Source organism: Anopheles gambiae, chromosome X (assembly GCF_943734735.2).
Source record: "Anopheles gambiae chromosome X, idAnoGambNW_F1_1, whole genome shotgun sequence".
In the NCBI taxonomy this organism is placed as follows: Eukaryota; Metazoa; Arthropoda; class Insecta; order Diptera; family Culicidae; genus Anopheles; species Anopheles gambiae.
In genome coordinates, this window is record NC_064600.1 from 17,131,283 (window position 1) to 17,146,255 (window position 14,973).

Sequence of the window (14,973 nt, forward strand, 5' to 3'; positions counted from 1 at the left end):
GGCTCTAAACATTTTAGGGACGATTCCGGCGATTCCAGACGATTTCGACGGTTCTGAAAGTTTCAGACGGATTCCGAGCTGTTTCAAACAATTCTGTACGATTTTGAACGATTCCGGAAGATTCCGGGCGGTTCTGGACGATTTCGGATATGACGGTCTAGATGACCCTAGAAAGCGATATACATAAACACAGTCATTATCCGATATACGCTATCGTACGTTTTTACGCACGTTTATCATTTTTAAATGCATTAAGAAACATTAAGGACATTCCAAAAGAGCATAAAATATTTCACAGAATTAAATTATGTGCAAAAAAACACATGGAACTGTCAAATTTACAGGAATCGCGTACTGCGAATTCGCGTACATCGAGTATCGCGTACTGCGGATAATTGCTATACAGGCGGTCCCCGAGATACACGGTACCTCTTATAGGTCCTACGCGGATTCGAAGATACACGGTTTTCTAAATTTGACAGTTCTTTGAGCAAATTGTACTGATTTGACACATCAATTGTTAAATGCGGAATAATTTCCCTTTTGATTGAATGTTAAAAACTAATTCAAAAGGTTTAAAACTGTTATATTCAATCAGAATCATATCATATAATTCATAAAGTGACTAAAATCGCCCCCTACTTGCAAAATTACACGAAAATTAGTGATATTTTTGCTGGAAATCACGAGATTCGACTTACGCGGAAATTCGAGATACGCGGTATGTTGCGGTCGTTTTCGGTCCCCATTAACCGTGTATCTCGGGGACCGTCTGTATATTAAAATCGACCATTTTTCTCTAAATTCGGGAATGTTGGAAGTTTTTCTGCTCATTATTTCAAAATGATCATGAATACCCAAGCGCCACAGATGGGTCATTTGGCACACCTCTAGTTCATACAACTTTAATTCGTTTTACTCGAAACACAACTATGGGGTCGTGATTTCGAACACCATATAAAAATTAAATTATGTTTTAATTGTTGTATATCATAAATATTATTAGTGGCATAACATACTAATTGAATGGACTATTGACATGTGATGTTTTTCACTTATATTTGAAACAATGATCGTAATTATCCTGAATCAATTTGTTTTATTTAAATTACATTCTACGAACCTACAAACAACTAAAGTGTATTTTTTCCCCCTGGCACTAGCATAAAATCAGCTGACTTTCTTTTTTTACGACTGAATAGGAACCACACCGTCGTCTTCCAGCTGCCGTTCCAGCTGCAGTAGGCGAATATTTACTTTGTACACCGTTTCATACTCTTTGCCGGTAAGAAAGATGGCCAGTGCAGTGCTGAAGGCGAGCATCAGCGTGATGGGAAGCATGATCGGTCCGGACAGCTTCCTGTACAGCTTCAGCACCTCCTTCGGCTTCTCGACGATTGATGGTAGCCGGTAGGTAAAATGCCGCGTTGCAAACTGTAACGAAAGACGAGAGCGATGAATGAGCGCTGTCCGTTCGCGTTTTCTTCACGATTTCGCCCACGTACCATGAAAGACGACAGCGGAACCAGCAGCATGGGGTATGCTACCCCAAAGCCAGTTTGCAGCAGGGCCGCTCGAGTCTGCAGGCAAACGGGGCACGGCTCCTTGTTGAGCACTATATCCGGCAGCACGAACGTTGTGTGGAAGAAGGTGGCCATAATCGCAGGAAGCGCAACCGCTGGCAGGTAGCTTGAAAGCCGCCCATAGCTGCCAAGCTTGAGCACTCGTCGGTAGTAGTTGTTGATGTAGAATCCGGTAAACACCGTACCGGCGCCCAGCACACCGGGCGTGTAGATGATGGGCCACACTTCTGACCGGTTTTCCCAGTTCTGCACCAGCTTCAGGAAGTACTGTACTGCCTCCTCCTCGCTCAAACGCACGGCATCCTTCGGGATTTCGGACGCTTTTTTGTGCAGAAGGGCCATCGCAAACTGCCTGCTGATTCTGTCGTGATTCTGAGCCACCGTCGGTGTTTACGAGCGAATGCACATTGCCGATTGTTGTGGTTGTGTTTGACGTTCAACCAAGGTAGACGTAGGCAAGGTGCGCATGCCCCAAGTAGCAAAATCGGACTACATGACATTAGCTTGACATTTGCGAACCATGTAGACAAGGTGTGTTTATTAAGGAGGTGAATTGTTAGCGCGTTTTCAGGGCGCCATCATTGAGTATTGTCACCAGCAGCACCGAAGCTGTCAAAACACAGATTTGTGAGCCTTTCTGTCTGAAACAGTGTCGAAATCCAACAAAATCATACACTTTTCAGAGCTTTGTGCAAAGTCCGATAGGTGACGCTACTGAGAAACTTGGCAGCAAGGGAAGAGGGAGAATATGTTTGGAAGAGAAGAAGGAAAAAATCAAAACATTTTTCGTAGCGTCTTTTGCATGTTTGTGGTTCGCAGCTTCGTGGCGTCTTTCGCAGCATTTTAGCAACCTTGTACGCATTTGTGTTGATATTTAAGTTAGTTTTCTTTATGAAAATGGACTCAAATGAGAAAAAACTCTCGGTTATAAACAAATTGTGTGGCAAAAATCGCCATTTGCAGGCTCTGCGTAAGTCTGGCGTTTTATACCGAAGAGCCGCAAAACTGTTAAAGCAGTATAAAGAATCGGTGGAAGATATTGTGAATGTGGTATCGCCATCAGAACTACAAGGTAAGTATTCTAATGTAACAGCTATTAAGTTTACAGTTCTATAATTAGCATTTCTTGTTGGCTTTGTAGCAGCGTCAACTTCACCGGAGCTGTTCGATGGCGAGAATACCGATATGGCATCATCAGTTGATCCCGAACTCATGCTTTTTCAAGAAACTCAGGATTTGGAACTGAACCTAAGTGAATCGGAAGATGAAGCATCGATGGACGACGATCAGGACATAGCATCTGAGGACGATGAAAACGATCCTGACTACACCAAAATGACAAGCGAAGAGGGCTTACGGTATTGGGCGCTAGCTCGATCAGAATCGCACGCATCTTTAAAAAGTTTGTTAAAATATCTTCGAGCCAAAACAGATCTCCGTGTGCCTAAAGATCCAAGGACATTGCTGCGGACACGACGAAATCCTGCTATCCTTTCGTCCATAGGAAATGGCAAATTTTGGTATAATGGAATACGCCACTGCTTGACAAGTGAAATGCGGTAAGTAAATCTACATTGCTTATGAATACGAATATATGCATTTGTTTAGAAGGCTCCCGAAAAGCTGATGTGAGAATACTAAGTAATAATTTAAATAACCTTCTCTTTTAAAAGAAAACATACTGCAGTGCCACAGACGCTTCAGTACGATCTTAACATCGATGGCCTTCCTCTTCATACGCGATCTAAAACACAGTTCTGGCCAATTTTGTTGAAGATTGTTGACCAGCCGGATTGGCCAGTGATGATCGTGGCTATCTATTGCGGACCAACAAAACCGGAAAGTAATGAGCTTTATCTGCGGCAGCTAGTCGATGAGATAAATTTATTATCGAGCACTGGACTGATGGTGGGAGAAAATGCCATCACGTTAAAATTACGAGCCATCATCGCAGATACACCAGCACGAGCTTTCATTAAAGGTAAAATATAAGCATTTATGACAGGTAAAATTTTCTAAATGTTGTTTCTTTGCAGGTGTCCAAGGTCATACTGGAAGACACTCCTGTTTAAAATGTTGCTGTGAAGGAGAATCGGTGTCACAACGAATGGTCTTTTTGGATACGTCTGCGGCAAAGCGCACTCACAAAGGATTTTTAGATGGAGATTATATTCTGCATTGTACGGGGTCTACGCCGTTGATTGATTTGGACGAATTTGACATCATTCTGGATATGATTGTTGTTGATCGTCTCCATCAAATAGACATTGGTCTTACAAAAAAACTACTTCACATTTGGTACATGGGAGTGTTAAAAGAATGGAAAAGATGGAATCGCCAGCAACGTGAAGAATTTAAACAAAGACTCCTAAAACAAAAACTCCCCTTTGAAACGAACCAAAAAATGCGCCCGATTGACGACCTAGCATATTGGAAAGGATCAGATTGCAAAACGTTTCTCCATTACGTGGCTCCCGTAGTATTGGAAGGATTGTTGAGTGAGCAGGAATATAAGCATTTTATGCTTTATTTCTGTGCTATAACGATATTTTCATCGACCGAACATAAAGAACACTGGAAAGCTGCTGGTACTATGCTAAAAACTTTTGTAGAAACATTTGCCGATGTATATCATAAAAAAGCTGTTACGTCCAATGTACATAGTCTAATCCACCTCGAAGAAGAAGTAGAGCGGTTTGGTCCTCTGGACTATCACTCAACATATGCATATGAACGCAAGCTAGGAAATATAAAAAACAGGCTCATTAGAACTAACTATAGATGTTTAGAACAGGCAATTCGTAGAATATCGGAATTTGAAAATTTTACAGGAGCTCAACAAAACGATCAACCATTTCGTCAGCCGTTTTATACGCAAAGAGGGCAAACTATTACTATGAATGTGAGGAAAAATTTAAAGCTGCGAAATGATGATGTCAACGATTTATTTATGACCAACAAAAACGTAATTTTAAAATTTGTTTCAGTAAGACAAGAGCAGGATAAGTTGATGATAGTTGGAAAAATGTTTTCCCGTATTTTCGAATATTTTGACGAGCACATTTCTTCCACAAAGCTACATATATACTCTGTTTATAAAGATGATTTGAAAAATGACGAGGTTTTATTAGAATGCTCCGATGTCAAACTTAAATTTGCTAGAACTATCAAAGAAGCTGATGGAAATATGGTATTATTTCCATTATTAAATACACTCAATGACTAATACAAAATAACTTGATGAGTGAATAATAAAAACTATTATAACTTGTTAACAAAACATCGATTTCATTTATTTTGTACTGCATTGTATTGTATATATAAGAGTTCTAAGATATCACATGAATTAAGAGGCGAAATTCAATGAAGTGTAAAGTCAAAGGCTTTTAAATCTCAATTAAACTTAAAGATTCCTCAACTATTTGTTTGGTTGCATTCCTGCCGGCTTAGATAGTATGTAGCGTATCTCAATTTAAGGATGAAGAAATCTGCAACTTCACGGTCCCCTACTTTGGAAAGTTCAGTACTTCCTACAGTTTTAAACAAGTCTATTATTCCTTTATAATTTGACAAAGTGTACATTGCTCTTTTTCCTCTTCCACTCCATGTCAGAAGGCAAAGAAATTTGGGTGTAAATAACGCTTTGAGCAGTTTCGACATCCTTTTTGTACTTATTGGCACGTTAATGTACCTTTGAACCCATGCAACAAACGTATTTTTATACTGATCATCGTTTTTAAGTCGCTCGTCAAGTTCAGTCAATGCTTCGCCACTGTCGATGGTATCAAACTCGAAATTTTCCAACACTTTTGGATCAACATTCGTTTGATTGGTCTGTGACGAGATTTGATTATACAGTGAAGCAAAAGTCGCTTCCATTCCGGCCATGCGTCGAAACATTGGTTCCATGAAACTATCCCTTTGTTCCTGGAATACGCTAGTAACTTCATCTAAAATCACAAATAAAAAACAAATTACCATATATTCAAGTCACCCTTCGGACCCATATAAGTACCACGAATAAGCTGTCGTAATATGTTCTTGGTGATTAAGAATGGAGTATCGTCGGGATCTGAAATAAAGATGGAAGAACAAACCAAATATTAAAAATAAAACAAATATATTTAACACATGCCTTATTTGGTTTTTTGTTTCTACGCTCTGAATATGTTTGCTCATAATAAGTTGTATTGGCTGCTGTACAACAAGTTAATTAGGTCTATGAACTAAATTTTAATTCTTTTTCACTCACCAAGCAAACCACCAGATAGTTCGGTATTAACCATTTGCAGACTCGGTTTGCTCGGACCTATAAAATGAGATAGATTACCACAATTATAATTAAAACATGTTTCAATTTGCTTACCCGGAGTAGCGTAAGATGTTTTGGAATGCTGTTTTAGTTTGCTATACTCTGAATGGAAAACATATTATTTGTCACGAATGTAACGAACTCATATTTAAAGAAGGTGTCGTCAATTAACCTACCCATAATATCTCCTGACGTTTCCAAAGACGTTTGTTGGATTGATTTACTATAACCTATGCAGGAAAAATATGGTCATTACAAAGCGTACGAAATTGGTTAAAATAAAACTTACTCGGCGTAGCTCCAGCAGTCTTTAAAAAAATAGTTTGCTGTGTATGTGTGACGGGATCTGGTTTTCCAGCAGACTTTTTAACATCTAATGGCTGTTGTACAGGTTTGCTAGTACCTGCAAAAAAGATAACGATTATTAAAAAGGTTTAGGGAAGGGTGTTCATGAATCTCACTTGGAGTAGCTCCAGCAGTCTTTAAAAAAATAGTTTGCTGTGTTTGTGTAACGGGATGTGGCTTTCCAGCAGACTTTTTAACATCTAATGGCTGTTGTACAGGTTTGCTAGTACCTGCAAAAAAGATAACGATTATTAAAAAGGTTGAGGGAAGGGTGTTCATGAATCTCACTTGGAGTAGCTCCAGCAGTCTTTAAAAAAATAGTTTGCTGTGTTTGTGTAACGGGATGTGGCTTTCCAGCAGACTTTTTAACATCTAATGGCTGTTGTACAGGTTTGCTAGTACCTGCAAAAAAGATAACGATTATTAAAAAGGTTGAGGGAAGGGTGTTCATGAATCTCACTTGGAGTAGCTCCAGCAGTCTTTAAAAAAATAGTTTGCTGTGTTTGTGTAACGGGATGTGGCTTTCCAGCAGACTTTTTAACATCTAATGGCTGTTGTACAGGTTTGCTAGTACCTGCAAAAAAGATAACGATTATTTCAAAAGGTTGAGGGAAGGGTGTTCATGAATCTTACATGGAGTAGCTCCAGCAGTTTTTAAAAAATAGTTTGCTGTGTTTGTGTGGAGCCTGTAAGAAAAAAAGTACTGTTAATAACGAAGTAACATAAAGGATCTTGAAATAACTCACTCGGATTAGCATATAATGGTTTCGCACATACAGTTTGATCCAGATTGACAGCACCTGCATGGAAACGATAAAATTACTCATGAACGTAAGAACGAATTCTCCATTACACTCACCACAAATAGTGCCACGAATTTCTAGTTTTTGTCCATTTGGAAAAACAATATAATTCTTCATTGTCCCAGATGGTTGCTCTTTTTGCTGCTTTTTAGCGTTTCCAGAATCTGTATAAAAGCAACATCGAAGCAACATAACGCAAATTAATTACAAAGTTTAAGAATGGTGAAAATCGAACTATAACATTTAAATACATACCAAGTGTTGTTTCTTCTTCTTCTTCAAAATTTCTTAGCATGCTTAAGGGCCGCTTACCAGGATTCCCATTTTCGTCTACGATGCTTACGTTTTTGTTTTTGTTTTCCATATCTGTGAACAATAATGAAACATTACCATCGCATCATGAAAGTGGTAAACACAATATTAATTTCTATATGTAGCAACGTAACACACTCGTATTCGATCCAGACCAATAGATAAATGAGAACGCCGACTGTAGCGAAAGGCCCTACTTGATGTCGTCGATGAATCGAATACCAGCAGCGCCACGGTAAGTTTAATTAAAAAAAGTCTAACCTCTCTCTCTCTTCTCTCACACAGGCCAAGTATCAAAAGAGTACGAGAGTACACGATGGCATACGAATACACACAACACGCAATGGCACACAACGGGAGCACACGGTGGAATACCAATACACAACAACAACACGAAATGAAATGGTACACAAGTGTGGGGGACAATATCACCTACTTTTTTTTAGCCAAACGATCCACAGTCAAATAGGGCTTCTTTCACCCACATTTTTGACAGCAAGCGCTCCCCCGCCCTTCGTTATGAATGTCAATTTGGACTGTTTTTCCACACTCACTCCACACTCACAGTGAGGGCTCAGATGACACTCGGGTGAGCCTGAATTTTGACACTGGTGCTGCTGGTGGTTATGTCAAATCGCATACAATTTTCTATATCCCCCTACAGCCCTCCCCGATTTTAATACCGGAGCCCCCAGTATTGTTATGTCAAGTCGTGAAATGTCAATTTGCTCTGAAGCACTTCACCTCCTAATATCCATACACCTTGCCATGTAGACAATTGACTATCCTGCTATGGGAGGGGGGGGGGGAATCAATTAGTCACTGAAAGCCAAAGCCCACTACTGGTACAGGCAGGCCTTGACCGACAACGGTTGTTGAGCCAAAGAAGAAGAAGTAGACAATGGTTGCTCAAATTAAAATTAACCCTGTCACTGGCTTTTGGTTGCCATCAATTCATAACCGTAGCAATAGACGATGCGCAATCACAGATTGCGCATATATTTAACTGTCAAACGGGTCGGTTTGATATATTTATCTGTCAAAAAAAATTATATATCTCGGACATATAATCTTGAAAATTTATGCGCAATCTTGGTGCAATCTGAAAATGTATAGAAATGACGTTTATAGCTCAGGGTTGGCTACGCGAAATGACTTACGTTTTGATAAAACGAATATATGCGCAATCTGAGACTGCACATCGTGTATTAATACGGTAACATCATATTCCAGGCAAGTCAAAGTTGAAAGGATTTTTATGAAGATATTTTTTTTTCAGCATTTTATAAAATTTTCACATAAAAATGGATCTAATTGCTTTGAGAACTGTATATTACACGTCTAACATATTTTTTTATACTGTACGTTCTTCTTCTTCTTTGGCACAACAACTGCTGTCGGTCAAGCCCCACCTGTACCCAAGTGCCACAAATCCACTAAACGACCACTAAACGGCTTCTAAACGACTCAAGCACTCTACCTAAACGGAATATAGAAAGACTTCGTTTAGCAGACGGCAAACGACTCATGCATTCTAAAAATAGCAAAAAAGCTGGTGGCGCTCTCTGTTGGTGGGATACCCCAACCAGTTGAGCTTCATCGCTTGGAGAGGAGTTTTCTCATTTCCTCTGTACTGTTGTATGGTTTCGCATTGAAGTTATGCATCGCTAGAACTAGAACGGCGATACGATTGTTTAAATACTAAACTCCAACGGAAACCACCAGCACTGAAGCAAGTGAGATTTGAGTAATGGTCGTTGGTGTTGATACCCACGTATTTGACCACACGACCATTCATAAAGATTTTTGCTCAGAAAGTTAGAATGCTATATAGGTCATGATAAGATGAAACTTGTCGAAATATATTGCAAGAAAAGGATAGCAATATAATGATGAGTTGTAATACGCCATCTATTGATCAAACCGCCATCTTTCTATGGATATTCAATTTTCCAGTCGTTTAAGCTTAATCTGTGGCGCTTGGGTACTTTATAAAAATCTATAAAAATGTTTATTGGTTTTATTTTAAAGAGTTATAAGCGTTATTAACATGGTAAAAATGTGTTATGATATTTTTCTAAAAAGTTTTCAGCAGTGTAAAAAATGTAAATAAAAAAAAATAATTTGACCTTTACATAAATATTCAAATATCTTTATATGTATTAATATATAGATGCGTAAAGCTTTATGTGTCTATATATGTATGTATATATATACACATATATATAGTGCATTTATATAATGTAATGATTAGAATTAATTTGAATTAATTCAAATCAACCGATGAACTCAAACTGAGCACAGTCCGAAGGCAGAAGAATAAAGGCAGAAGAAATAAACCGACACAGAAGAAGACTGAAGATGTTGCCGGTACGACGATCCGTAAACGAATGACGTTTATTGTTCATTGCCGCGCGCACGATGATCATGACAGCGGTCATGATCAAGTTTGACACACGAAGCACAGTGGCCGCATCGTGGTCATATGTCTAAGATATTACAGCTCGGCTATCCTGACCTAGGATTGACCTCAATTCTATTCTAATTAAAGCAATACGATGCTGTCTAGTAATACATCATGTTATATGTTATTAGACCATTTCCTAAGTTTGTCTACCTCTAAAACTCCGTCATAAGGCATCTGCGTGATCTGAAATCCATCAACATCTCTAATTACATAACGGTCGTGGGGAAGTACTTTATGAACTATATAAGGGCCGCGGAACTTGCAGACGAGTTTCTTATTTGCATTAGTGGAATCTGTGTATTTGATAGCTACCAGATCTCCTTCAGAGAAACTAGGGGCTGGCTTGGTTCTATTGGCTACGTATTGTTCGTTTCGATATTGTGAATATTCAATGTTAGATAACGCTTCAGAACGAAGAAGGTTTAAGTCACGGTTTGTTGTAACATGCTTATCATTAAGGAATTCATGTAATTCGTCTAAGATCTGGCCTCGTTGCTCAATGCCGAAAAGAAGAATCGAAGGAAGAAAGTTTGTGGAACTATGGACAGTATTGTTGAGGGCATGTTCAGCGGATCTCAAATGCGAACTCCAATCAGAATGGTCAGAAGAATTGCATAATTTGCTTAAAATGGGGCGAAGTACACGATTAACACGTTCCACCTGCCCGTTCGCTTGGGGGGAACCCGTTGCATTAAGAACATGAGTGATATCATTAGAATCAACAAACTCTTTGAATGCGGTTGAAGTAAAGCATGTTGCACGGTCACTTATAATTCGCTTCGGTCTGCTATAATATGACATATATTGAGTGAGAGCTTCACATACTTCATTAGTATTAGTTGTAGCGGTAGCGTATAGTTTTGTAAATTTGGTGAAGGCATCTATGACAACCAATATATATTTCTTGCGAGATGTAATGTTGGGTAGGGGTCCTAAATGATCAATATGCAACGTGTTGAATGGTACGGGTGTCTTTGGAATACTGTACATATTTCGGTTGTTAGTTCTTGGAGGTGCTGAATAGACGATGCATTTTAAACAATTTTTAATGAAGTTCTCAACTCTTGGTTTCATATGAGGGAACCAATAGTGTTGGCTAATGGTTTGGCAAGTTTTGCTGATGGCAAGATGACCAATCTTTTCGTGATTGTGTCGGATAATATTGTCTACCATTTCTCGTGGCACATATAATTGAAGATGATTTGTGGAAGACTGACGATATACCAAACCATCTTGGAGGATAAATCCTTGAACAGAACCAGCTTCAAGTTTTTGTCGTAGGGTATTTATTAAGGGGTCTTGGGATTGAGCAATCTGAAGTTGAAAATCAAGATCTAAGTCGCTGATTGCTCCAACGGCTTCAGTTCGGCTTAGAGCGTCTACATGAGCCATAGAAGTTCCAGATCGATAATGAATTGTGTAATCATAGTTTTCTAAAAACAAAGACCATCTTGCTATTTTAGCCGATGCATTCCTGTTTTTTTAAGGTTTCGACCAATGAATTGCAGTCAGTAAAGATTTTTAAAGGCAACCCATGTACGTATACATGGAATCTTTTAAGTGCATAGATAACGGAAAGCGTCTCTAGCTCGTAGCTATGCAACTTTGCCTCTTCTTTTGATGTTGTCTTCGAGAAATAAGCTACAGGATGAAGTTTATTATCTTCTTGTTTCTGTAATAATACAGCACCAAAGCCGAACGAGCTGGCATCGCAATGAAGCTCAGTCTCCTTTTTGGGATCAAAAATAGCAAGGATAGGGGATTGAGTAAGTTTCTCTCGCAATGTTTCAAATGCTTCACAACAGCTTGTATCAAAGTTAAATAATTCATCTTTTTGAAGTAAGTTAGTGAGTGGTTTAGCAATGCAAGAAAACGAAGGGACAAAGCGTCGAAAATAAGAGAAGAGTCCTAAACATCTTCTGAGTTGTTTAACATTAATAGGCATCGGATAATTTCTAATGGCTTGAATGTGCCGATCACTAGGTCGAATACCGAAAGCATTTGCTTTGTATCCTAGATAGTCAAGTTCTTGATGCGCAAATTTACACTTGTCAACGCGAAGCTCAAGGCCACATTGTTTGATTCTCTCTAGAACTGCCTGAAGGGTTTTTAAGTGAGACTGAAAGTCCAAGGAGGCTATTATAATGTCGTCCAAGTAGACGACCACTTTTTCATCATTGATAAATTCACGAAGAATGGAGTTAATAAATCTCTGGAACTCAGAGGGGGCATTCTTAAGACCGAAGGGCATTTTGGTGTACTCGTACTGACCATCAGGGGTGACGAAAGAAGTGTAGGGAATGGAAGATTCTTCCATCCGTATCTGGTGGAATCCACTTTTGAGATCTAGTAAACTGAAAAACTTTTTGTTGCTAAGATGCTCTAAACATGTTTCAATCAACGGTAGTGGGTAATTATCCCTCACAGTAATTTTGTTTAACGGTCGATAGTCCACGCACATTCGAACCTCTCCATTCTTCTTTCGCACGAGTACCAGAGCCGAAGCATAAGGAGAATTGCTAGGTCTTATAACCTTTTCTTTAAGTAAGTTTGAAACGATTTCCTTCACTTGATTACGTTCCCCGTATGATAATCTCCGAGGTTTTGTGAAAATAGGAGTTTGATTAGTTAGATTAATTTTCATACAGTGATTTGATAGTTCATTATTTTTAGAAGTATTATTTATATAAGAATTTTCAAAAATAGACAAAATGGTTGAAGTCTCTTCGAGGGATAGAGAAGGGCCAGTATCAAGTTTAAATTCAGATTCAAATGTATCAATAGCACAGATTTCACTAAAGGCATTATCTAATATACCAGATTTGCTAACGTTCCTTTTTTGTTCCTCTATAGTTTTTGTAGGGATAATGCAAGTTCGTTTAAGCGGGATGTGATCTTTGAAATACATAAGATGAACATTAAGTGCTGGAAGTAGATCCTTCCCTATGATTATTGGCCATGCCATAGATGTATGTGGCAGTATAACAAACATGTGATGGAGAATCGTCTCCCTGAATTGAATTCGGCAGTGTATTTGGCCACGAGTATAAAGATGCGAATTTCCTAAACCTTTGTAGTTGGAAGGAACTGGATCAGATAACAGGCATAAAGGTACGATCCTCTCATTAATAAAGCTTACTGGGCTACCTGTATCAAATAAGGAATATTCTTTGACTGTCATGATTATTTTCCCTGACTTAAGAAAAGAAGCACTCACCTCGTGCAATTCATTTAATGGCAGTGTTTCTGCATTATCGATATCAACGCGATTGGCCGCATCCGGATAAGCAGCAGCGCTGGTTTCAGCATTCGGACAGCTTTTATAGTTGTGTCCCAGCTGGAAGCAACGGAAACAAGCTCCTGGTGGGCGGCGTTGGCGTGTACAAGCACTCTGATGATGACCAAACTGAGAGCAATTGAAACAACGGACAGTTGTTGGTGTTGTTCCCCGATTAGTTGTAACCCGTTTGCGATCACTGGGAAAGGGCGTCTCGGATGATTTAGCAACATATCGTGGTCGAATCGCCTCGAACTTGTTCAAAAGTGGCTTCAAATCCTCCACTTTTTCGACCAGAAAACGCATTCCAGCGGTGTGGGACGGACTGCCAAGCCCTTCGAAGATGATGTTAATTAATTCAGGCTCAGGAACGGATGCGCGACTGGCGATTCGCTGCATATCTAATACGTAACGCAGGGCTGTCTCATGGGGCGAGAGACGACGGTTACGCAGCTGTCGGTAGACGCCTTAGGTCGTGGGTGTCACATAAAAGTTTGCAACCAGCTCGTCTTTTAATTGTTGCAGTGTTGAAGCACGAGAGGCTTTAGCGACCATAGCAGCAGATCCTTTCAGTAAACGGTACACGTAGAAGAATTTATCAGAATCTTGGACGCGGCACAGAGAAAAGTGATGATCTAGCTCGTCAAGCCATTCAATGATGCACTTTGATGCATCGTCTCCAGTAAAAGGCTCAATAATTCCATCTAGCTTCAAATCGCTTGCCGAAAATTTTCCCGATTGATATTCAAGGGTTTGGACCCTTTGGCGAAGCTCTAAAAGTTCCAAGCGTCGTCGCATTTCGTTGAGTTCATTTTCGTTGTCGGCGTTAGCAGGAAGCGAAGAAGAATTCTCATTGTTAAGCGCGATGGGAGCACAAGCTACGGAAGCACTCAAAATGGTGGCAGAATCGGTATCGTTGTCGCCTTTCAAAATGGTGGATGCGCAATTTGCCGCGACGGTAGCTACGGCGGTGGTGGTGGTGGCGGCTATGGCGGTGCTCGACGGGGGGCATATCTCACCTCGTGAGGTTGTTGCGACTGCTTCCGCTGATGTTAGTTGTAGAACGTTTTCAGAAAACATATTCCGAATTTGTGGAATAGAAGCCGTAACGGGGACTTCTATGCCCTTACTTTCAAGAGCACACAACATCTCATCTTTTGTAGGCATCGCGATGGCGGATCGTGGCGTCACCTCGCACACACATACACACGCACACACTTTTCGCTATACTTTTTATCGTGAGGGTGCAAACAGCAAAACAGGTGTAGTCGATAGGACGTATCCCACTTCTGAGATGTAATGATTAGAATTAATTTGAATTAATTCAAATCAACCGATGAACTCAAACTGAGCACAGTCCGAAGGCAGAAGAATAAAGGCAGAAGAAATAAACCGACACAGAAGAAGACTGAAGATGTTGCCGGTACGACGATCCGTAAACGAATGACGTTTATTGTTCATTGCCGCGCGCACGATGATCATGACAGCGGTCATGATCAAGTTTGACACACGAAGCACAGTGGCCGCATCGTGGTCATATGTCTAAGATATTACAATAACTATATTATTATAGATATTTGTATGCATATTTATATTCAGATATATTTTGTATTTTTTTATATACAATTTCAGAACTGATGAAAACTTTTTTTGTTGGAAATAGTTTACAAAACATTTTCAAAATGTTACATACCTCTAAGTTCAATTCACTTCAATCATTTAAAGCAAAATTTAAAGCAAAACGTTTCAACAAAACAACATTTGTTCCAAATCCGCAGCGCAAAACCTCGCGGGTTTCTCCTCTTACAAATGGAAACGTTCGACCCCGCCAGGTAGAACTCATTCTTTCACGCGCTTCTTAGGCCGAAAATGAA

At 39.6% G+C, this 14,973-nt stretch overlaps 2 protein-coding genes and 2 long non-coding RNA genes across 5 annotated transcripts; 1 reads left to right on the forward strand and 3 right to left on the reverse strand.

Moving 5' to 3' along the window:
* Window positions 1–1,076: 1,076 nt before the first annotated feature.
* On the reverse strand, window positions 1,077–2,025 carry LOC1277413 (uncharacterized). Its single transcript, XM_316873.6, has 2 exons — window positions 1,506–2,025; window positions 1,077–1,434 (listed from the first exon to the last, which is right to left on the reverse strand). The coding sequence occupies exons 1-2, from the start codon at window positions 1,923–1,925 to the stop codon at window positions 1,189–1,191; spliced, it is 666 nt and encodes a 221-aa protein (XP_316873.4). The 5' UTR covers window positions 1,926–2,025; the 3' UTR covers window positions 1,077–1,188.
* Window positions 2,026–2,181: 156 nt separating this feature from the next.
* LOC133392749 (uncharacterized) lies at window positions 2,182–4,863 on the forward strand. Its single transcript, XM_061653807.1, has 4 exons — window positions 2,182–2,655; window positions 2,725–3,142; window positions 3,257–3,564; window positions 3,620–4,863. Exons 1-4 carry the CDS (start codon window positions 2,475–2,477, stop codon window positions 4,807–4,809), a joined length of 2,097 nt encoding a protein of 698 aa, XP_061509791.1. The 5' UTR covers window positions 2,182–2,474; the 3' UTR covers window positions 4,810–4,863.
* Window positions 4,864–4,866: 3 nt separating this feature from the next.
* On the reverse strand, window positions 4,867–6,811 carry LOC133392750 (uncharacterized). Of its 2 annotated transcripts, XR_009765802.1 has the most exons (9): window positions 6,701–6,811; window positions 6,529–6,642; window positions 6,357–6,470; window positions 6,185–6,298; window positions 6,072–6,125; window positions 5,950–5,997; window positions 5,836–5,892; window positions 5,599–5,655; window positions 4,867–5,533 (listed from the first exon to the last, which is right to left on the reverse strand). It is a non-coding gene; the product is annotated as an uncharacterized LOC133392750 (long non-coding RNA). The 2 variants fall into 2 exon arrangements; XR_009765803.1 differs by lacking the exon at window positions 5,950–5,997.
* Window positions 6,812–6,993: 182 nt separating this feature from the next.
* On the reverse strand, window positions 6,994–7,961 carry LOC133393579 (uncharacterized). Its single transcript, XR_009766264.1, has 4 exons — window positions 7,617–7,961; window positions 7,299–7,409; window positions 7,100–7,207; window positions 6,994–7,040 (listed from the first exon to the last, which is right to left on the reverse strand). It is a non-coding gene; the product is annotated as an uncharacterized LOC133393579 (long non-coding RNA).
* Window positions 7,962–14,973: the final 7,012 nt, after the last annotated feature.